This window comes from Cebidichthys violaceus, unplaced genomic scaffold (genome assembly GCF_023349555.1).
Source record: "Cebidichthys violaceus isolate CVI_PGR_0920_01 unplaced genomic scaffold, fCebVio1.0.p SCAF_59, whole genome shotgun sequence".
Taxonomy (NCBI): Eukaryota; Metazoa; Chordata; class Actinopteri; order Perciformes; family Stichaeidae; genus Cebidichthys; species Cebidichthys violaceus.
Window position 1 is genome coordinate 1006864 of NW_027176805.1, and position 22616 is coordinate 1029479.

Genomic DNA, 22616 nt, shown 5'->3' on the forward strand with positions numbered 1-22616 from the left:
GCGGATTACTTTGCAAAGTGATAAGCTACTATTCTGATTATCAAGTCATTGTGTTTTAAAAGCAATAACGTGAGGTTTTGCTGGTTTTTCTCTTTGGTATGTCATTGGGTTTTTGGACAGACAAAGCAACTCATTAGAAGATAAACTCAATGAGTTCTGGGAACTTGTGATGGGCCTCTCCACTATTTAATGACGTTTTATAGACTAAATGGATGATTGAAAATCATCAACACATTATTATAATGAAAATAATACACAACAGAGACCGTAAAACAACAGGAAGTCTTTGTAAATTTGCACTGTGCTGAGTTGGGATTGTACATTTGTATTCGCTCAGTTGTTACCGAGGACAGCAGAATACTTTGAGTTGATCATCAGGTCCTTTTTGTGGTTGCTTTTGGAATTTATTTTCAGGCCTTTAGCTCAATAGCAGCTCAGTCTGTTGCTTCATATCTGTGACTCAACTATCTGTAGCACGGCCTGGCAGAGTCTGGGTTTCTGCTGCCTTGGAGACGAAAGACTCAACTGTTTACAGGTTCGGACGTGGCTCGATGGCCACCATTGCTAATCGGGCTCCTCGCTGACATCCGGTTTGCTTCTGGGGCCTTTACCTCCATTTTCTTTGCCTCCTCCTTCAGTTGGTGCTCCTGAGGTGGGTGTGTATACACACCTGCTTTGAATTCTCCCCCCCCCCCCCCCCCCCCCCCAATTCCCCCCCCCCTCCCAAATGTGAATGACCGAATATATTTTCATTTTACACAAAAAAGAAAAAAACAAGAAAAGAAATAAAATGAGAAAATGGTTCTAGCTACAAAAACTACAATTGACCTCACTATTAGCATGTGAGATGAAAACATTAGCAGGATCTATTTCTCCAGTCTTGTAGATTTTCAGTATTTATATACGGTGAGTCTGTTCTGGTGGATGCCTGTCGGTGGCAACGAGGTCTTCTAGCTCACAGAAATGGAGTGGTGTTACAGTTTGAACGGACTGAGCATGCTCCGTGGAGACCCTTCTGAAGAGGAGGACCGACAGAGGGAGCCACCAGGTCACATGACCGGCGAGGTGAATGTGCATGCGGGGAACGAAAAAGGAAAAGAGGAGCAATCTGTTCGACACATTCTCGCGCTCTCTCCCTCTCTCTTCTCCCCCTGCCCTCTCTCTCTCTCTCTCTCTCTCTCTCTCTCTCTCTCTCTCTCTCTCTCTCTCTCTCTCTCTCTCTCTCACACACACTCTCCCTCACACACTCTCTCTCTCTCTCTCTTTCTGACGCCTTCTTCTTCTCAATGGAGGCCCTGAGAAGAAAGCAGGTATGATGCTTCCTGGAGGCTCACTAGGGAGAAGACATGTTGGCTTTATACTCTTCACCCTTGGTTGGCTCTGAATGGTCTGAGGAGTGATGCCTTGTCTCGCTTCTCAGTTCCTTTTATCCGTTGTCTATGAAAGTCACCATCAGTTGGTTTGAGCCCTAGCTGTCTCCTCGTTGAGATGGTCTCTCAGTTTGTAAGAGACTGATAGCTCTTGAATCCCAAAATCAAGGACTTAATCTCGAAGGAGCAGTGTTTTTCTCTTTGGTAGCAGTGCCGCTGTATCAAAGACAGATTTTGCTTGGATCCTGTTGTTGGAGAGCACAACAGCTGTATCCGGAGCAATCGCAGAACGGGAGAGATGACGTAACTCGAACGCCTGACCTCCTGAAGATCTGGAAACTACCCTGACAGTAGATTCTTAAAACCTTGGATCCAGCGTCCTTTTCTTTTCGCTCCGTCCCTCGTGGTCGGTGTATAATGATGTCTCAGGGGACTGGACGTTTGTGCAGCTCAGGCTATGCGCTCAGGAACACACTGGAACATAAGGCTGGATGCATGTTAGGCTGCGCTGTGAGAATCCATGTTTACCGGCTTTGATCTTCTGTGCAGCTCTCTGGCTGAGGGCCAAGGCCTTGCATCAGTCAGTCTGCACGATTAATCAATGGAAAGGTCATTTATTGGCTGATTCCTGGATTTAAAGCAATACACTCTCAATTATTTAATGCTTTTTAAGATGTTATCTTCGTATGTTTTTGCCTATTTATTGAGATAGCGGAGAGGTGACAGGAAATGAGGGGGTAGAGGAAGGATGACGGGCCTGATGCATGCTGGGATCATTGCGGTTGCACGGTCAGCGTGTCAGATCATTAGACGATCACCAGGAAGTGTTGATAATGTGCAGAACCAGGAATGTTTTTACCAAATGTCTTTAGAACAGTGGTCTCCAATTATGAGGTCGTGACAGATCAAGGGGCCGCGACATGAACCTGAGGGGTCTCAAGAAGATCGGAAAAAAACAAACAAAGGAACCTCTGTGCTGCCTCTTTCCCGTGAAATGCTCTATAGTTTTACCTCTTCGGGCCTCTAAAAAAAAACGACACAACCTGAGAAGTGGACAACCACCCTCTGGTCCAACAGCTCACAGCCCGTAGTCGAGGGTTCACGAGTAGATCCTGGTTCACTTTGAGGGATCATGTGGCATCATTGTGTGGATCACTGCTTTATAACTCATTGTTGTGTTTTCTCAGGCTGTGTGAAATGCAGTCCGGTAGTCTTTTATCTCATTTGGGTGCTAGCAGCAGCAGCAGCAGCAGCAGTTTGCTCGTGTGATAAGTGTGTCAGCTGATAGTGTGATGTGTCTGCGCTTTAGTTTTCAGGCCTCCTGCAGTCAATCTGAAGATCACATGATTGATGCTATTTTATAGCATTAACATATTACATCTAATCTATTAAGAGCGTATTTAAAATAATACTACTAAGCTTTTTTTTCTTTTGGAATGTAAACTCTGGGCCATTGTAGCCTCAGTTTTGCAGGCGTAGCTGGAGCTTTAGTTTATTCTAACAGATATACATTTTTTTTTTAATGTGCTACTTCAGGTTCCTGACCAACACTCAGAGCCTTGGCTTCTCATTTTGGAGCTTCTTTCAGCAGCATCCAGGCTCCTCCAGACCTCTACGTTCCCCATCTAGTGGAACAGCGTTGCAATGGCCGCGTTGTGTCAGTAAACAGTCTGGTTGCGAAATGGCGGAGATCTGCAGACAGGCTTCTCTGCCTCCCTCCCCCTCCCCCCCTTTCCTTTCTGTCTCCAGTGTGTCGGTTCCACTCTCCACCACTAGGGGGAGGGCTGAGGCTGGTGTGTTTTTTTGTTTTTTTGTTGTAACTGGCTCTCCTCAGTCCATGGCAATAAGGAAGTGACGGACCCTCCTTGTCTTCACCCTCACACGTGCTCAGTAGATGCCTTGAGCTCAGACACCACAGAGGATCGTCCCAGACTAGATGTTCTTTGGGAAACAGCCTCAGATATTGTGCTCCTGGCTCCCAGCTCTTGGCCTGACCCTGTTGCTGTTTGGACAATGATTTGTGGAACTCTGTCCTGGTGGCTCATTTAGTCGGGAAGTCGGTTGTGTGCAAGGTTTCAGGACAAACGCTCTCTGTTAAATCTGAGGATCTGACTCCCGGAGCCCTTGGAGAGGAGAGTTCAATTGCTTGAATCCTTCTGTTATAATGAAGCTTTTAGTGGTCTCTGTCTCTCGCAGGCCTCGTGATTGGGAGGAAATGTTTCCTCTGCTTACTTGAGACGATCCGATTCAAGAGCTGCATTTAGCACTCACTAGATAAGGCCCTATAGCCTTAAGCAGCACATGTGTCTGTGCTTCCACCTGCATCTGCTTGGTATGAGCGTCACATTTGGTCAAGAGGACCGTAAACCTTCCTGATAAGTCCTAAAGGAATGCTGCTCTTCAAGGACCCCTTTGGTCTGAATATGTGGATTAATGATGTATCGGGCCTCTTGTTTGTCCTTTGGGTCCCTTTTTTCCCCCCCAGAGTAAGAACAAGGTTGACGGTCTGCTCAGGAGGAAGAGAGAGTTTTACATTTCCTGGTGTTGCCTCTTCATCCACTGCCTCCTGTGAGACGTAAAAGCCGGTCTGTGGGTGGCTGAGATTTCTTTTGATGCTCGGGCTGTGCATCTCCTGCCCTCCTGGTTGGCTGTGGCACACACAGAGAGAGAGAGAGAGAGAAGACGGACAATGAGAGTGCATGGGGGTCGCCCTCATTGTCTCGGCCTTCTCTAAAGTCTCTGGTCCCGACAAAGACTGAAAAGAGGTTTCGACGCAGCGTTCGGTTTATAGACCGAAGTTTGTTTTATTCAGACACTCATGCTTGGGCCTGGATTTAGTTTTTGTTTGTCAGTTGATAGAAAATGACTTGACAGCAATTTTGATAATTGAGCAACAGCAGTTTTACATAATTTAGGGCCGCAAAAATTATTTTCATTACCATTTGAGCTTTTTTTTCCTACTAGTCCATTGATCATAGGCTTAAATTGTTTCGGCACATCAACATTATCAGTTTGCATTGATATAAAAAGGACAAAAGCGGACAATCCTCACAGAGGATGTTTGGTATTTTTGCTTGATAAATGACCTAAACAATGAATTGATTATTGAAAATTGTTTCTGTCCATCGACTAATCAGTTAAGTCAAGGTATTGTCTCTGCGCTGATATCATGACTTTGATGTATTTGGGTTTTGTTGGTCAGACAGAACAAATGGTTTAAAGAGGACACCCTGGGCTTTGGGAACTCGTGATGATGTGAATGTTTGTAACTATTTTCAAACTAACCGATTGAGTGAAAAGGTGATTGATTGAAAAGAACAATAAAATAATCGTTAGTCGGAGCTCTGAATTTGGTTTCCCTTGACACACGTGTGTTCTTTTGTCATCAGCCCGCTGGTCTAGCCAAGGGCAGCGTGGATAAGGGTGCATCCACAAAGAAAGAGGAACTTGATGCCGCGAGCAACGGAGAGGAGAAACCAGGTATTAGTCAAATTCAACCCGAAAGCTCTTAATCTATGTAAATGAACCGTTTACATTGTAATTTGCATTATTTCTTTGTTTGTCTTTTCTTTCGTAGATGTTGACAAAGAGATAGCTGCCAGACTGTCCTCTTCCCGTCCAGCGGAGACGATGCTGAACGGCACCGAATGCGACGCCGCGCGGCACAAGAGCCCGACGCACGGCTCGGCGAACGCCAACAACAAGACTTTGCTGTTGCTAAACGAAAATGGCACGTCGGACGTGGAGCCACCGCATGGTTCCGTTACTGGAAGCAACGGATTCATTCTCACTAAGCAGCAGCAGCAGCAGCAGCAGCAGCAGCAGGACGGAGGCTCTGCAGCGAAGCCGGGTTCGGCAGTTTCCCCTCACAGGACTAACTGGTTGCCTTCGGGCTCGCCGACGGGGGGCCACACGGCCAGATCTCCCCCGGCCTCGGCGTCTGGGTGCGCGCAGAGTTCGGGCGCGCTAAGGACTGACCCCAGTACAGGGACTACGTCGGGACAGGAGACGCCGGACACTAAGAACGGCACGGCCTCGTCTCCTGCCCCGGCTCCGGCGGCCGTCACGATACACAGAGCGCGCAAGACCATGTCCAGACCTGCTGTGAGCCCGGCACAAAAGGTAAACCGCCGGGATCTGGGGCGTCATCAGCCAATCACGCGTGTTTCCTGCCTCTTTCTCTCATTACTTTCTGTTAGGGTGATGTAGTATGTATTAATGCAAATGTTTTCAATTATCAGTATACAGTAAATGACATTATTATATCGACTTTCGAACAAAGTATGAGGACACCCATATATGTGGTAGTTGGTCCTTCCAAGCCATGAGCATTAGTCTGCTGCTGTAACTCTTTCCACCACATTCTGAAACCTGGCTGCAGGGATTTGCTCCCATTCATCCCCGAGAGCATTAGTGAGGTCCTAGACCTGGATCACAGGCAGTTTTTTTTCAGTTCATCCCAAAAGTGTTGGATGAGGTTGAGGAATTTGTGCTGGCCAGTCAAGTTCTTCCACCCCTAACTGGGAAAACCATTTTTTCTTGGACCTGTCTTTGTGCAGGAGGGCATGAATCAGGAAAGAGTCTTTGTATCCTGCGGCGTTAAGATTCCTTTAAATAGGAAGTAAGGTGCCCAGTCCTTAATGTTGCGGCTGCAGTCCAGAGTAGAAGAGTACTAATTATACTGAGGGATATTATACTATATTACTAATTTTGCCAAATATTAGATGATGAAATTGTTGCTAAATGCAGTCAACTGTGTTCTTTTACATCAGACAAAACTAAGCTACAGATCTTTAAAAGAATGTTTCATGTTTGGGAAGAGAAAGGAAAAAATACCATCATATGTTGATACATCACAGTACAATTCAGCAGAAAGATGAAGCTCAATGAACCATCTATAGATGGCTGGTTTTCTGAGCTGTGCTTGTTGCAGGAGGACCTTGTTTACTGCAACGCAGTGGTCTCTTGCAGTGTGACTCACAGTCATGTGGACATAACATCAGGGTGACAATTAGACTGAATGTGTGACATATGGGACAATAAGCCTTCCCTGTAACAAATAAACTTCAAGTTAATCCCTTGGTAACATAACTGACTTTGGTTATTGTTGCCTGCAGCTTCTTAACAGGGAATTAAGAGAAGCACAGAGTGCCAAAATGGAGAAAATGGAGACTCATGTTGCTCCTGACGCTCAGAAACCCTCGCAGCAGCCCTACGCTCAGAACCATCTACCTCAGAGTCCACCGGATACTCCAGCTTCAGCACAAACCGCTTCATCGGCTTCACCAGCATCTCCCGCAACACCTCCGGCTCCTCCAGCGTCCGAGGATCCTCCAGATCCGCCATCTTCTGCGGCTCCTCAAGCTTGTCCGGCTCCTCCAGCTCCAGCCAAGCTCCAACTAGGTCAGACAGAGTCCAGTAACACGTGACAGAAACGTGACCTCCCGCAGAAACACTGACTTTGTTCTCTGGTTTACGAGATAAAGTAATCAGACCAGAGCATCATCTCGATTGACGGTTCTGCTGTAAACGTGTGTGTTGTTCTCTTGTGCTGTAGGTCAGTACTCAGGAGGGTTATCGTCCCGGAAGAAGAAGAGGAGGATGGGAATGTACAGCCTGGTTCCCAAGAAGAAAACCAAAGTGCTTAAGCAGAGAACTGTGCTGGAAATGTTCAATGAACTACAACAGTCTGCCAAGAGCCCGCAGGTCTGTGCTCCTCACATTCATCGAAACAAACACTATTTAAAGGCACAATGAGCAGGATTATCCTGGACGACAATGTGTAGACCCAAAAGAAATCCCTCTCAATCATCATCATCACTCATGACCCACTTACAGTGTATGCCTGGATTTTTTTTTTTTATTGTTCTTGTGTTGGGGATGTTTCTGGGCATCAACCTCCTATAAAAAGTAGCGACCAGGTGCCAGGCCGTAAGCAAGCATCCAACAGGAAGCCACGGAAATGGCAGACACGTCGGCGATAAAAACATAAATGCAGCGAGGCGGAACGCCAAGTGGAAAAAGCTTGTTCTGAACCCTGGTTGAGAAAGAGGAGCCAACTTGTTGCATTTAGAAAACCGCAACTGAAAAATCCTACTCATTGTGCCTTTAAGTGATCTCTTCATTCAGCCACTGGGCTGACATCCCATTAAGGAACTAACGACTCATCAAAATCTCTTCATTTGGCAAGGTTAAAAGTGCACACAGACAGACGTTTGTTCACACTTGACTTTTAAAACATATCCTTCTCTTTGTGAACCGTTCTTGAATGTCAGTTTGACGAGTTTTAAACCAAGTCAAGTCAAAACATGTCTTATAAAACCGTGCGCCTTGTCATTGTAAAACACACTTCACTCGACAGAAACAAAATAAAACTCACCAAAGCATGTTGGTCAGTCGTTCCACTGTTCACCCTGGTTTGGTCAATATATATTCCTAATTCACAGAGAGAGATGTGGAGGCTTTACACACTATTTTTTTCCCCACTGTGCACATCGTCCAATTGCCCAACCCTGAATCATGTTATTCTTAAATCACTATTTAAGTCAATAGACAAGGCTAAAGTAAACGCAAGCAGTCTTACATGAACTGTACCTAAACGAATCTGTCTAAAGCGGACAAACATCTGATCAGTTTTTGAATCTGACATTTGATGCCAGACTTTGATGAGTTTCAGTTGAACCAAAAAGAATCATTTTCCAGCATATTTTGAGATCGTCACGATCGTCATCTCGTCCGCTCTCGTCTCACAGGCTAAAGAGGTAGCAAACATAAATGGCGAGAAGGTCGAAAATGCATCCGAAGAGGAGGAGTCCGAGGAGGTGGAGTCTGAGGAAGAGGAGCGACAGCAGCCGACAGAAGAGTCCGTCGGTGCTGTCCAGGAAGCCACATCTGAATCCATCTCTCAGGTTGGAACAAAACAAAAAAAACAACAGTTTTTATTTACGTCATTTGGTTTTTATGTTTATGGCAGTATTGTGGAATTGTTTTATCGTCAGCTGAAAAATGTGAAACGTTCCTGAGAATAGAAAACCGTTCTTCCATCCAAGTATCTTAGTGTTCTACTAATGCATTGGAGTGAAGCCTGTTTCGATATGTCTCGTGCTCAACGCTGGTGATGAACTCTGCTTTCTGTTTGCCGTGGAGGTGGGAGACGAGCAGGAGTCCGAGGAGTCTGGAGAAGAAGAGGGAGAGGAGGAGGGCACAGAGTCCGACTTGGTAAGACCCGCCGTCACTACTCAGCCGAACTACTTAGGGAGTATTCGATCTCACCTTAGGTCATCTCTTTTGAGTGAAGACAGAAGAGTTTGAATCATCTCTCTATACGTCTGCCTCAGAGCACGGAGTCCAGTCTGAAGAAGAAGTTGAAAAAGAAAATCAAGAGAGACAGCGCGTGGCTCAGGCCGTCCAGGAAGCGGAAGAGGAGGATAAAGACCAAAGGTGATCGCCGCTCCTGTCACACCCACACCTGTACAGACTCATCCAGACGCTCACCTGTGGTCCACTCATGAGCATCTGTTTTTATTGGCTAAAAATGTAAAGAGAAACAATTTTGTCTGGCGATATTTATAACAGCGTCGAGCTGATTATGAGCTCAGAACTGCATGAGATCTTGATTGAGCCCTGATGACACAAGAGGATAAAATGATGCAGTGAAGACATTTCAACCATGTCTGGTTGGTGGAGGCAAACAAACCACGAAGCAGAAGTTCTAGCTTTAGGGTGACGTCATAAGATATGGCAACAAACCTCAATCGAAGCTTTAAATGCAAAAGAACGAAAAAAGGGCATTTGTTACGTTTACGGTCCTATTTATAACGTTAACTACTCTTATGGAGGGCTGAGCAAAGTTGTGGTGAGCAGGCGAATGGAGAACAGAGGTGCAGAATGTCGGATGCATAAAAAAAGAGACGGCAAACTGGTTTGTAGTTCAAGAAAAGTTCACTTGTGCTGATCGACGGGGCCCAGCGTGGGGACATGCAGCTCCACCAGAAACAGGAATACAACCTGTTCCCACTTAGTCATTCAGCGCAGACAGTGTGAGTTGGTTTCACTTGTTGCACTCCTTCATAGATTTCTGCATCTCTGAATTGCTTTTGTCGCACAGATCTTTCTTTTTTTTTTTTACATGACGCACTTTCTTTCAAATATCAACATGAGAAGGATTTGATCGACTGTAGCGATGGTAAACAAACGGCGAAGCATTTTCTCACTTGATCGCTGTCGTTGTGCTCAGAACTGGAAGCCGTGGATCAGCCTCAGGCTTCAGCTCAGGCCGAGGTGGGTGATGGGAAGGAGCGCACGCAGATTTCCTCACCCGAGTCGGTCAACCTCAACAAGCCCCAAGAGCCGACGGTTCCCTCAGAGAACAGAGGTGAGATCAGAAGAAATGAGGCAACTAGTTCATGATAATCTATTCCATGTGTGTCTATCTAATATGATCCTTTTCAGATATGTTTAGTCATTTGTGTAGAACAAAGTTTCCCATAATCCTTACAGACAAAAAACTAAATGTCCACTACACCAGCATCATGTTTATCCTGTACACCTGTGTGTCGGAAACACATTTTGGTGTCCACAGACTGTCTGGTCCATCATACAGGTCACTTTCCATTCTAACAAACTTTACTTTTCCAAGGTATTTGTTTGTTTTCCTCTTAATATCACAGCTCTTCCCACTCAGAGCAGCTGAGTGGGAAGAGTTTCAATACTGAGTTTCAATACTTAGTATTGTATAGTTTCAGTATAGTTTGAAGCACTGTGCAATAATTTAGGGCTGCTGATTTACCTGAAACTAATTTAAACTGATGCTGAGGTAAATGAAGGCGAACGTCTGACTTTGTTTTGCAGACACTTCAGGGTCGGTGATCGAGGAGGCGCAGGAGCTTCCGCTCTGCAGCTGCCGCATGGAGACGCCCAAGAGTCGAGAGATCCTCACGCTGGCGGACAGGAAGTGCATGGCCACGGAGAGCGTTGACGGACAGCTGACCCGCTGCCAGGGCGCCATACTGAAACATGAAATGATGCGTCCCTCCAACTCTGTTCAGCTGCTGGTTCTGTGCGAGGACCACCGCAACGGCATGGTGAAGCACCAGTGCTGCCCCGGCTGTGGCTTCTTCTGCAGGGCTGTGAGTCACACCCTGTCTTTTATTAACGTCCGGGCTTCAGCTGCACTAACCACAGCAGCACTATGAATGACGAATTGCCTGGAAAAGTATTGTTTTGTTTTTATATTTTCACGCAACAATTCATCAAAAATAGTCTCTTAATGAATTGATAATAAAATCAGTAATTGCAGCCATAAAATGGGGTTTTAGAGAAACCAGACTATTCCAGCGCATGTTTCTGATTTCCTGCCTTAACCTCTCATAGTAATCTGGTTTCTAGTAGTCAGCGAGGACCATCCACTCATTTGCTTTTCGTTGCACAGGGGACCTTCATGGAGTGCCAACCGGACCTCAGCATCTCTCACCGTTTCCATCGTGCTTGTGCCTCGGTGCTGAAAGGCCAAAGCTTCTGTCCCCACTGTGGAGAGGAGGCCAGCAAGGCCAAGGAGGTCACCATCGCCAAGGCCGACACCACCTCCACCGTGCCCCCCGCACTCGCACACGGACCCGCCACGCCCGGGGCGCCCGAGGGCCGAGCGGACACCACCACTGGCAGGTGAAGTACCGCCTGGGGGGGGGGGGGGGAGTCAGAATGAGCGGGAAGTTACCCGACATGAAGGGTGTTTGACATTCATGTTTAAGGGCAGCAATAACACCTGAAGTGCCCTCTTCTTTTTAATCCCAGCTCTTCTTGTCTGGCTGTGGGGGCTGAAGTCAGCGGCAGGGCCGACAGCTCGCTGTCTGCTCGTCCTGCACTCGGGCTGGACTCCGCTGTCGTTCCTGGTTTGTCCAGGACGCCAACGCTGCTGACTGGTTTGGGAACAACGGCGCCACCTACAGTCCCTCAAGGACCGCCTAGAGAGACTCTGGAGAGCATCCTGGTGGCGCTCGACACAGAGAAGTTCGTTCTACCAGCAGACTGTCATCATGATTTATCCGAATGACCGAAAAGCCTGTAGCTTTGAGACAAACATGGACAACCCACTAACTTTTTTTTTTTTTTTTTTTTTTTTTCTACTTGTGTGTGTTTTAGGCCCAAGAAGCTGCGTTTTCACCCCAAACAGCTTTACCTCTCGGCCAAACAGGGAGAACTCAAGAAGGTCTTGCTCATGTTGGGTAAGTTAACCTCATCGATCCTGTTCTACATAACATCTTGTTTTTATCTTTCTCTGTATGCATCGAGCATTTGTTTTTATGCAAATGCTTTTTCCTCCATTTATCTTCCAGTGGACGGTATCGACCCGAACTTTAAGATGGAGTCTCAGAACAAACGCACCCCGCTCCACGCTGCAGCGGAGGGAGGCTACAAAGACATCTGCCACATGCTGGTGCAGGTAAGAGTCCTTTACTGATTGTCTTTCAGTCCTGCCCTGTACTTACTCCTGTGCTAATGAATACGGTTGGTTTTAGATCCTCAGTTTATTGTTTTAAGATGTGAGATTTCATGCTGTGTCTTGTAAAATGTTGCTACTTGAGATACTTGAGGACTGTGGCAAGCTCTCTTGAGTTCTCTAATCGCTGTCTGACTTTTGCCACTTCAGGCGGGAGCGAACTTGGACATGTGTGACGAAGATCAGCGGACGCCACTGATGGAGGCCTGTGAGAACAACTACATGGAGACGGTCCAGTACCTGCTGAGAGCTGGAGCCAGCGCCATGCACAAGGTTAACCTGCATCTCGTTTCTCTTTCATCAGCCAGCTGCAGTGAGGAGTCATTTGACCTTTTCATCTTTTGTCAGCCGTCACACTGTTGCTTTTTGTATTCTCTTTGTCCAAAGGAAATACAAAAAACTGAAAAGAACTTGTTTGATTCAAGATGTTGAAGTGACATATTCATTATTTTGTCACATGCATATATGTATAAGAGAAACTGTCGATAACTGATGATTAATAATGAATTCTCTGCTGCTCTCAGGATGTTGAAGGATTCACGTGTCTCCATCTAGCGGCTAAGTCTGGCCATTACAACATCGTTGAGCACCTTCTGTCCACAGGATTAATCAACATCAACTGTCAGGTTGGTGCAGTTTTACATTTTACAATCAGATATGAGATATGAGCTTTTACTCAGGGACGTCATCATGCACCGCCTTATCATTCAGTAGCATTTGATGCTGCTGTCCAATCACGTTCCCCGCTAGCTGATCACATGGCTGTCTGACCATACATAGATGCACATGTCTGATAAGTTAGTTGGAAACGTACAGCTGATTGTTAAGAAGGCCTCTGCAGTAATTCGTTTTTGACATTTTCAGTGTAAGACTTATGACAGTACACCTGATAAAGGGCTCAGTTAACTCTTGAGCCACCTGCAAAGGCATGATGAGCTACAATGATTTTGCTATCAAAAGGGAGTACGGCCTGTGAGTGTGGGAAGTCCTGCAATATTTAAAGGATAGGTTGACATTTTGGGAAGAATGCTTATTTGCTGAGAGTTAGTCGAGAAGATTGATACCACTCACTATGGAGCGAGAGCTGGGAGTCGATTAGCTTTAGTTTGCATAAAGACCGGAAAGTCCTACTTCTAAGCCAAGTCTTTATGCTAAGCTAACAGGCTGCTGGCAATATTAAGAATTCAAGGATAATGAAGCATCCAGACATTAGCAGCGCATTATCCGAAATTTCAAAGTATTTCTTTAAAGTCTGGCACTAACATTGCCTCAATAAGTTGTTTAATAATAATTCCCTCCTGGGTTAAACTATTTTGGCTGAAGATGCTGGACAGATGATCTGAGATCTGTTAATGTAAAAGTTCTCTATGATAAAGGTTCAAATCTTGTCAAAATCGACATTTGTAGTGAATTGAAATCTCCATCAGCTTTTAACATTCAGTTTAATTCAGACGGAGGAACGATCTGCAGTGGGACGGAGCTGACTAAAAGAACTTCATTTGATTGGGGAGTGGCTCCACTTAACGTTTTTCTAAAGTTGTGCAATGAGTATTTAAATGTAAGTGTTTTATATCGACTTTATGCCTTCTTCAAATGCACTTTGATGCCGAAATATTAGATTTAGACCGACGCGGTGCTTATGCAGAGCTCAGGGAAAGGACTCGTCTTTGTTTGAAATGTCTGACTCTGCTGCAAGAAGGTAACCATTAGCATCTCTGGATGAACAAAGTGGGTAAAAGTGCAGTTTCATATTTACTTATAATTACCATGTTGATCAGTTTGCTGAGCTTAAAAGTATTACTTTCCCCTCAGGATGATGGAGGTTGGACAGCCATGATCTGGGCGACGGAGTACAAGCATGTGGACCAGGTGAATCTGCTTCTGTGCAAAGGAGCCGACATCAGCATCAGGGACAAGGTTGGCTCAGGAGTCTGTGTGTGTGTGTGTGTGTGTGTGTGTGTGTGTGTGTGTGTGTGTGTGTGTGTGTGTGTGTGTGTGTGTGTGTGTGTGTGTGTGTGTGTGTGTGTGTGTGTGTGTGTGTCACATGCTTTACACAAGGGTCCAATATTGTGTGATTGCTGATTTGTGTCGTTTTGTCGTCCAGGAAGAGAACATCTGCCTCCACTGGGCAGCGTTCTCAGGCAGTGTGGAGATCGCCGAGCTGCTCCTGAACGGCCGCTGCGACCTGCAGGCTGTCAACATCCACGGAGACTCTCCTCTACACATCGCCGCTCGGGAGAATCGCTTAGAATGCGTCACGTGAGTTACTGCCTCCAGGAAGAAAGGATAAATAAAAAGCTTGTGGGGAAAATCAAATAAGTCACTTTTTTTGAACTGTAGTTAAAAACAAGATTTGATTCAAAAAAGCTGTTCAGAAGTTGCTTGTTGTTGTTGACCAGAAGAATGTGGTCTCCTCAGGCTTTTCCTGACTCGAGGAGCAGATGTGTTTCTGAAGAACCGCGAGGGAGAAACTCCTCCGGACTGCTGCAGCCACAACTCCAAGGCCTGGGCGGCTCTGCAGGCCAACAGGAGGGAGAGGGACGCCAAGAACACCAGGCTCTCTCGAGTGGAGGAAAAAGTCCTTCAGAGGTGGAAATTATACTGTGAAAATAGCAGTGTTTGGGGCTTTGGGATTGGCATGTGGCATTGGAAACATCTACGAGTTCATGGCTAATTAAATGGCAAAACGCTGCAGTTTTGACCCCAGCGTTTGACCAACAGAGTTTTTGTGTGCTCTGTTTACAGTGACATAGCTCTGGGACAGGAGAGGGTCCCCCTTCCCTGCGTCAACTCCGTCAACAGTGAACCTTACCCGGATGACTACAAATACATCCCCGAAAACTGCGTCACCTCCCCCATGAACATCGACAGGAACATAACGCACTTACAGGTGAGTTAGGAACCCTTTCTCCCGGCATTCTGGCGGAAACAAAGATATCCTTTTCTCTGGGAAGTGACCAATAATGTCTCCTCTTCTTAATCCACAGTACTGTGTTTGTAAAGAAGACTGTTCGACAAGTATCTGCATGTGTGGGCAACTCAGTCTGCGCTGCTGGTACGACAAGGTAAGAGACACACCAGTCTTCTTTTAACAAGATGTATCAGAAAGTATGTGTCCGACCGATCCTGCCCATCAGTATGTGAGCAGAGCGTCCACATGCCATTTAGTGTATAATATCTATAAATCATGCAGTCCTGATGACCATGAGGGATATGTCCTGTGCATACTGTACATCTTTTTATATATATATATATATATATATATATATATATATATATATATTTATTTTTTTTTGTTGTGTTTAGAGAGGTTGTCTTCTACCTGAATTCTGCCGCGAGGAGCCTCCTCTCATCTTTGAGTGCAACCATGCGTGCTCCTGTTGGAGGACCTGCAAGAACCGCGTCGTGCAAAACGGAATCAGGTATTCAAACTTCATCTCACTGTGTGCACAGATAAGAAAAAACGTCCCGCTACTGTCTCCACTAAAGGTGATCTTTCCTTCTGTCGAGTTATTTCTGTTCTACAACTCACAACCTCTGTGGCGGTAGAATAGTGCTGAGGACGTTTAATTGTAACTATCTTACATAGTTAAGGCTGTGAGGTGTGTAAAGGTAAATATCTGCTTCAGGGAAAACTTTTGAAGTTGTGACGTTAAAGATGTTGTGTATCTTCCAGGACCAGGCTTCAGCTCTTCAGGACCAGTAAGAAGGGCTGGGGTGTCCGTGCAGTACAAGACATTCCGCAGGGGACCTTTGTATGCGAGTAAGAAAACACTGTTAATATTTCACCGTTCAGATTTGAGCCACAAAGGCCATCAATACTCTGCAGCCACAGCTTGCATCCTTGCTAATCAAGTCAGTGATTTATATTTATTTGGGCACAACACGGAGCAGACATGTTGTGTCACTTTTCCCCCGATTTGAAAACAGCCTGCTACTCTCACACATGCAGTGTCAGCATCTCCTGACAGAAGGTAGCAGCTTGTTCACGTTCAGAAGTGCCGTCCATGTCGCCGAGGTGTTTTGTCACTAGCCTGCTATTGTTACTATTTTTGACAGCTTTTTTATATTTATTACATTTGGGGTTTGTGTGCCATTTCAAAAATTAAAAAAAGGTGTTGGCTAACAGCACTAAAACACACCTTGGTTTATTTTGGCAGCTGTCTTGAGAATTATCAAGTTCCTGATCTAACTTCTCACTTTCATGTTCACTGTTGCCAGCCTTCTGCCTGATTTCTCTAATTATGTACTTTTTCAGTATTCTATTATTAATTTGACAGTTCATTACATTTGCATTTAAATGCATTAAATAAATAGATTAAAACAATACATTTGACAATTTACTAATTCCAGGTCCTTATTCCTTCTGTAGAAGTAATAATTTTAAATTTGTTTTAATAATTTTCTTTGTCTCTGCTACGACATTTGTGATCATGTGATGTGTCTGCAGCGTCACTATAACATTAAATCAATTCCAACTTAGTTTTGTAATGCACGATTTAAATGCACACATAAACAAAGTGATTCAGTGAAGCATGTGAAAGATGAGTTTTCATCAGTTCACCTCACTGTTATGTGTGCCATTTTGTTTTCGTCACTTTTTGTTGTTGGTTTGTGTAGCTGGTCTGTGCCGATTGGTAAACGGTCAAGTTCTGAAGCGAAGCCTCAGTTATTACAGAGAAGAAGAGTTGTTGTGCTGTCTGATTTTTTTTCTCTCTGTGTGTGTGTGTGTGTGTGTGTGTGTGTGTGTGTGTGTGTGTGTGTGTGTGTGTGTGTGTGTGTGTGTGTGTGTGTGTGTGTGTGTGTGTGTGTGTGTGTGTGTGTTGTTGTTATTTATGTGATAAAGAATGACCTTTTGGGTTCAACATTTTTTTTGAAAGATTTGAAAATACATGAAAGCTTCACCAGCGGGGATGTTGAGTCTTTGAAGCTCCGTATCTCAGAGCTGCAGTCTTGGATAATATAAACCTTTATAGAATCTTGACGTGTGGTAAACAGCATCGGCATTAAAAGGTTTCAGTGAGGTCTTCAGCTGCTGACGGTCCTCTGCTTTTGAATAGGTACGTAGGTGAGATCATCTCGGAAGCAGAAGCAGAAATGAGGCAGAATGACACGTACCTCTTCAGCCTGGACGATAAGGTAAAGCATGTAAAGTGTTGTTACTCTGAAAACATGTAAAATAATTCAAACCTTCCCTCTGATGATCTCCTAGTTCCTGCTGAATCATGATGTGTATATCAGCTGTTTACTTTGGGATTTCTCCCGGTGAATTCTTTCGGCTGAGCACTTGCAGCCTTCTTATCTACTTTCTGTCTCGTTCGTCTTCCCTCCCAGCCACAGGATCTATACTGCATCGACGCCCGTTTCTATGGAAACATCAGCCGCTTCCTCAATCACATGTGCGAGCCCAACTTGTTCGCCTGTCGAGTGTTCACAACGCACCAGGACCTTCGTTTCCCACACATTGCCTTCTTTGCCAGTGAAAACATCAAGGCTGGAGAGGAGCTTGGGTAACGGCAAATTTTATTTTGACCAATTCGAGACACTGTGTCTTTTAGACACAGTGTTTAGTAGGATTAAGGCAGGTTTGTGTTAAATAACAGTACTTTTATATAATTATCTCTCTATTTCTCTCTCTCTCTCTCTCTCTCTCTCTCTCTCTCTCTCTCTCTCTCTCTCTCTCTCTCTCTCTCTCTCTCAGATTTAATTACGGCGACCACTTCTGGGAAGTCAAAAGCAAGTTGTTCAGCTGCGAGTGCGGCTCTTCCAAGTGCAAGTACTCGTCAGCGGCCATGGCGTCGCTGCAGGCCGACAGCACGCCGGAGGGCCAGCAGCAGCCCAGCGCGTTGCCCGACACCAGCTCTTCCAACGGTCCATCCAGTCCTTCCTAAAAAAATTAAAAAAAAACCCTCCACACACTCTAAAGCTCGGCCTCGTCTACGCACGGCTGATCGGACACACAAGGACACCTGCGCAATGCACCCGTCTGAACTTTTATCAATGAACTTGTACTGTATCTCCACTTCTGATTCAAAAACCATGGACCTTCGTGAGAACCCGTTAAAAAAACGTTGTCACACAGAACCAGATGCACAATCAAATCCTGGAAGAACTTTACTGCTCCTTTTATTCCACCTCGTAGACCACGGACAGCAGGGGGCAGCGACATCCCGCACAGACAGTAGAGGAGTCTTTACACGTCATACATAACGTCACACATTACTTTACTGGGGAGGATGTGCATTTTTTATTTTCTTTTTTCTTTAAGATGATGGGTTGAAATTGTTAAATGGCTTTTCTTATGGAGTCACGATCAAGGAACTTTGGGGTCGGGATGAGGGTATCGTTGTCTTTTGCAAAGACAACCTCAGCGTTCAGCTGGGCTTAACTTGTTTGACCTTTTGCGGTCGTTTATCATGAACCATTCCAGCAAGATCAGCTGATAAATATTGAACTACGTTGCCACTTCTTTGCGTCACTTCATCTTCGTTGCAGTGTTTGAAACAGACATGTCCCCGACATTCGCCGCCATAGTTGATCATGGTTTGACGGATGAGCTCAAAATGATCGGAAAAGACCGCGGTGCAAAAAAAAACAAACAAAAGTGGACTGTTTTTCTTTTTCTTTGCCACTCGAGGGAGTATAGATCGTCTGGGAGAAAGATGCTGTACCATTCCTCAAGAACGAGGCGTTTCTAGTCTGAATACATTGGTTGACCGTTTTATTAAGCATGCTGCCACAGTTGTGGGAGAATTGATTAAACTGAAATAGTTTAAAAACAAGAAAATGGTGCTGACAAAGGTTTTTATTTTTGTTTTCATTTTTATTACCCAAGTGAACATAGTTTGTAAGATAAGAGAACGTTTTACGTTTTTTTATGTTTAATTTTAACTCCCACTTTTCTAAGCGTAGTTACTGTAGTTGGGCTATTTTTGTTTCATGATTTTTGCCGACAGAAGCCAACCAGTCTTTTTAAATGTTGTTAGTAAAGCAGTGACTGTTGTGCAAAGCCTTGAAAGGTATAAATGAAAAAAAAGGTTATAAAAAATGCAATTCATAACGTTCTGTTACATATTTCTGGACCGTGAACCATCCATCTAATTGGTTGTATCTTTTTCAATAAATTTACTACTAATGCATTTATTCTGACACGCGTTACTTGTTGCACTTTTTCTCAGAAGGCAAGCCTGTTGGCTACAATGTCGCCTACAAATGTTGCACAGTTTGAATATCACATTGCCTCTTTCTCCAGCTCAGTCATTCAGCACATTTTCTTCATGTCCGGTGAGAGATTGCTTTTTAGCTCCCCGTCTTGTCAACCACAAACACATTACTGAGAGATCTTCAGAGTGAAGCCCGCAGTCGGTTTGAACCCACACGAACCGAGCAGCAGCTCCGTTTTGACAGACGGGGGCCCAGGGCCCGGCGCCGAAATGCTGGAGCAGCTGTGGCATCGGAGCCGCCGACACTTCCCACACTCTGTGCGCTTTAATGAGTTTGGATTTTCAAAGCGTCTCGTTTGAGCCTCGAGTTTTAGAGAGAAGCTTCAACTAGACAACTGAAAATCATGGATTCACAGTTCAAGTTTGAATTCAAAACTACACACGTTTTACGACTTAAAGGCAGAAAAGCTAAAGCAAGTGTATTTATACAGCACCATTAATATATAGAACTTTTTAAATACTATAAATTAAAGAATTTACAAAACAAGAATTCAAGATGAGTCGAGTCACCATGATGGCTAACGATCAATAAAACAGTCTGTCTCTGTATGGTTGCACATTCACATAGTGGTGATTACATCAGCATGCTGACAATAACAATATGATTACATAACCTGCTGCAAGTAATGTTTTATTTAGCATTGCAACCACTTGCTACTTAGCACTATAAAGCACAGCTGAGGCTGATGTCATTAGCTTTTCAGGTATTAATTGAATTGAATGTCTGAGACAAAGTTCCAATGCAATCCACCCAGTTTTTGTTTGATATTTCAGTCTCAAAGAGATGTCACTCCTGACAGTTTTATCAAGCTCAACAGCGGTTTTTTAAAGTCCATGAAAAGCTGAACTCTATTACAGTCTTAAAAACGTAATCTGCGAAGCCACTAGTAGGTATGGCAGTTGAAGAATAAAAGACGCAATATTTCCTTCTGAAGTTGAGGAAGAAAGGAAAAGAGAAGTCTCTTAAAATAGAGATATTTAAGTAATGTATAATGCTTTCACATTAGTGCAGTACCTCAGTAAATGGACCTAGTTCTGTCCCACTTCTGCAGCTAAACTCAGTCAAAGAACGCTGTAAAAACAGGAATCTAATCAGCTGTAAAAACAGGAATCTAATCAGCTGTCGTAGAAACAAAGACCCAGTGGATTTGGTTCCAAAATGTCCCCTGTAGCATCAACGTGAAGAAAGGGACCCCAGCAGGAAGTGAGTCGCTGTAACATCTGCAGGCCTTTCAGGCCTCGTAAACTGGCCGATGATTGCTCCCTTCCTGGTTACCGGGGCGGACAGCGAAAACAGAGCCGATAATTGAATCAGAGAAATTTCTCCCTGAGCATCGAAGACGGTCGGTCTGATAACGAGGTCCTTAACTGGCAGGACAGGAAGCAGCCTTTCCGCATTCCAAGGTGGGAGAAACTTTTTTTTTTTTTTTTCATCTTTGGTGGTGCCCCTGCTGCCTCAGACATGCATACATGAACTGTGCGAGGGTCAAATAGTTGCTTTATTCCACTGTTACATTGGATTTATTCCAGTAATCCTGGAGAGCAGATATGAAGAGAACACTTCCCTACAACTCCAGATGGGCAGAGAGACGATCCACTGTGGTTTATGGTAGGTTCATTCTGGTTCTTGCCAATTTAGTTTGCATTTGTTTACATTTCTTTATTGAATTGATAACCATTAGGGTAGTAAATCCTGAGTTAAGGCAGGCCCCGGGGCCAAACTGACGGTCAGGGCCTTCCCTCTGGATCATAAGATAAGACTCGAGGGTTAACGAGATGATGACAGGGTAGAAAAGCAGAACAAAATACATGTTATTTATTCTATTTTATATCTAAAACGTTTGTATCTTAACTTTTCATGTTATTACTGTGTAATAGAGGTGGACATTATAATCACAGACTCTAATCATTTTGTAGCAATAAAAATAAATTGTGATTATCAAGAGAAACTATGGCAACGTAGGAATGACTGCAAAGCCGTTGTCAGAGCAGACATTTTGACTTCTCATATAGAACATTAACAATGTTCAATAAAAAGTGTCCCAATAAGCCTAAACCAGGACAGTATGACAGTGAGCAGGCATAAATAACACCAGGACGCTGAAACACAAGCAGCTAAATGTAATTAAGCCATCATTAATTATATGAATTCGCTACACCTGTGCTTTACCTACTGTGACCTGACAACATGTTTATTAAGAAAAAAAGGACTATTGTGACTTGACCCGCCGGCTGAAACGAAGACCATATCGGTGAGAAGTGTGCTTTAATGAAAGCACTTTAAATAACTTTAAATTTAGTTTTTAAACTCGAGGACAACTGGAGAGCCTGAGTGGTGTGAAGTCAGCTAACTGTTTGCACTGCAGTTTTTACCATTGAAATAGATAAAACCGTGTTGCCTGTAGCAGGTAGGTTAGCTGTTGGCCTGTGAGAACCAGAGTGCCGCTGAAACGTGACCGCTATTCACCGTTAGCCATATTTGGCGCATATTTACCGTTGGGTTGTTTGTAGCCTACCGAGTTTAGCATAATTACTTTTTAGCACTATGTGTTTCTGGGCAAATGCCAACTTCCTTACGTTATTTTTGTATAGTACAACATGTACAATTGTCCACTGCCTACGTATGAATGTTTTCCTCCCATCACCAGCGGTACGCGCTGCCACACTGGGCTCCTGGAGGACGCTCACCCTGGGGGCGGAGTACGAGGACACCTGGGCTCCGTCACCTGACAGGAGAGGCCGTCCCCTTGAGAAGCGCGTGGAGGAGGAGCCGGGGCCTGTCGAGGGGCCAGACGTGTGCGCTAGGGACCCGGAGGGGCTGTCATGGAGGGACGCGGACACCGACACCGCGTATGACTCGGTTCTACACCTGGACGGGCTGAGCAGAGCGGGAAGGAGGGACGGTCTGCGCCGTATCGTCAGGAAGCACGAAGCTCTGAACAGCACGCCATGGCCCCGCGGGTGAGCCACAGTACTAACAGTTAAACGATATATTAACACGTAGAAGTCCTGCATTTAAATAACCTTCAGGTAGAAGACGTGGCCCCAGACGTACTGTGTGATAATTAGAACGTATAAGCACAAAACTGAAATAATGAATGCAATTAAACTACACATAAACAGTTTATTCAGCATTATCAGCACATCCACTCTTTCATTTTATTCCCGCAGTACATTTACTGAACCACTAGATGGCTCCTCAGCCGTATGTAGAGCATTTGTGTTCATCACGTGGCTGCAGATTATGTTAACAGAGACCTAAATGTGATTTTTTTTTTTTTTTTCTTCAATAAGAGCAGAAAAAGTGGATCCATTTATAACTGGCCTCTGGATGATTAAGTCAACAACCAGCTTTGTCTGGTGTGCTGTTGGTTCACCGGATTGAACAACAACAAATGCATTGAAATGCAGGTTTATAGGTTGGTCAGATATTGTGCTGTGGGGTGTGAGTAATAGTCACTCACACTTCACACACGTTCATGGATGAATGGCATCCTGTGGTTTTACCCCGAATTGAAACATCTT

General features: G+C 44.7%; 1 protein-coding gene across 1 annotated transcript; it reads left to right on the forward strand.

The window, feature by feature from the left end:
• Positions 1 to 1242: 1242 nt before the first annotated feature.
• Positions 1243 to 19017, forward strand: LOC137888905 (histone-lysine N-methyltransferase EHMT1-like). The gene is made up of 26 exons (XM_068732415.1): positions 1243 to 1310; positions 4760 to 4850; positions 4948 to 5492; positions 6488 to 6773; positions 6928 to 7076; positions 8123 to 8278; positions 8517 to 8588; positions 8708 to 8810; positions 9607 to 9744; positions 10221 to 10498; positions 10801 to 11033; positions 11163 to 11378; positions 11511 to 11593; positions 11705 to 11811; positions 12019 to 12141; positions 12393 to 12494; positions 13681 to 13785; positions 13973 to 14127; positions 14287 to 14457; positions 14614 to 14758; positions 14856 to 14933; positions 15175 to 15290; positions 15545 to 15631; positions 16929 to 17007; positions 17203 to 17378; positions 17570 to 19017. The coding sequence occupies exons 1-26, from the start codon at positions 1287 to 1289 to the stop codon at positions 17757 to 17759; spliced, it is 4008 nt and encodes a 1335-aa protein (XP_068588516.1). The 5' UTR covers positions 1243 to 1286; the 3' UTR covers positions 17760 to 19017.
• Positions 19018 to 22616: the final 3599 nt, after the last annotated feature.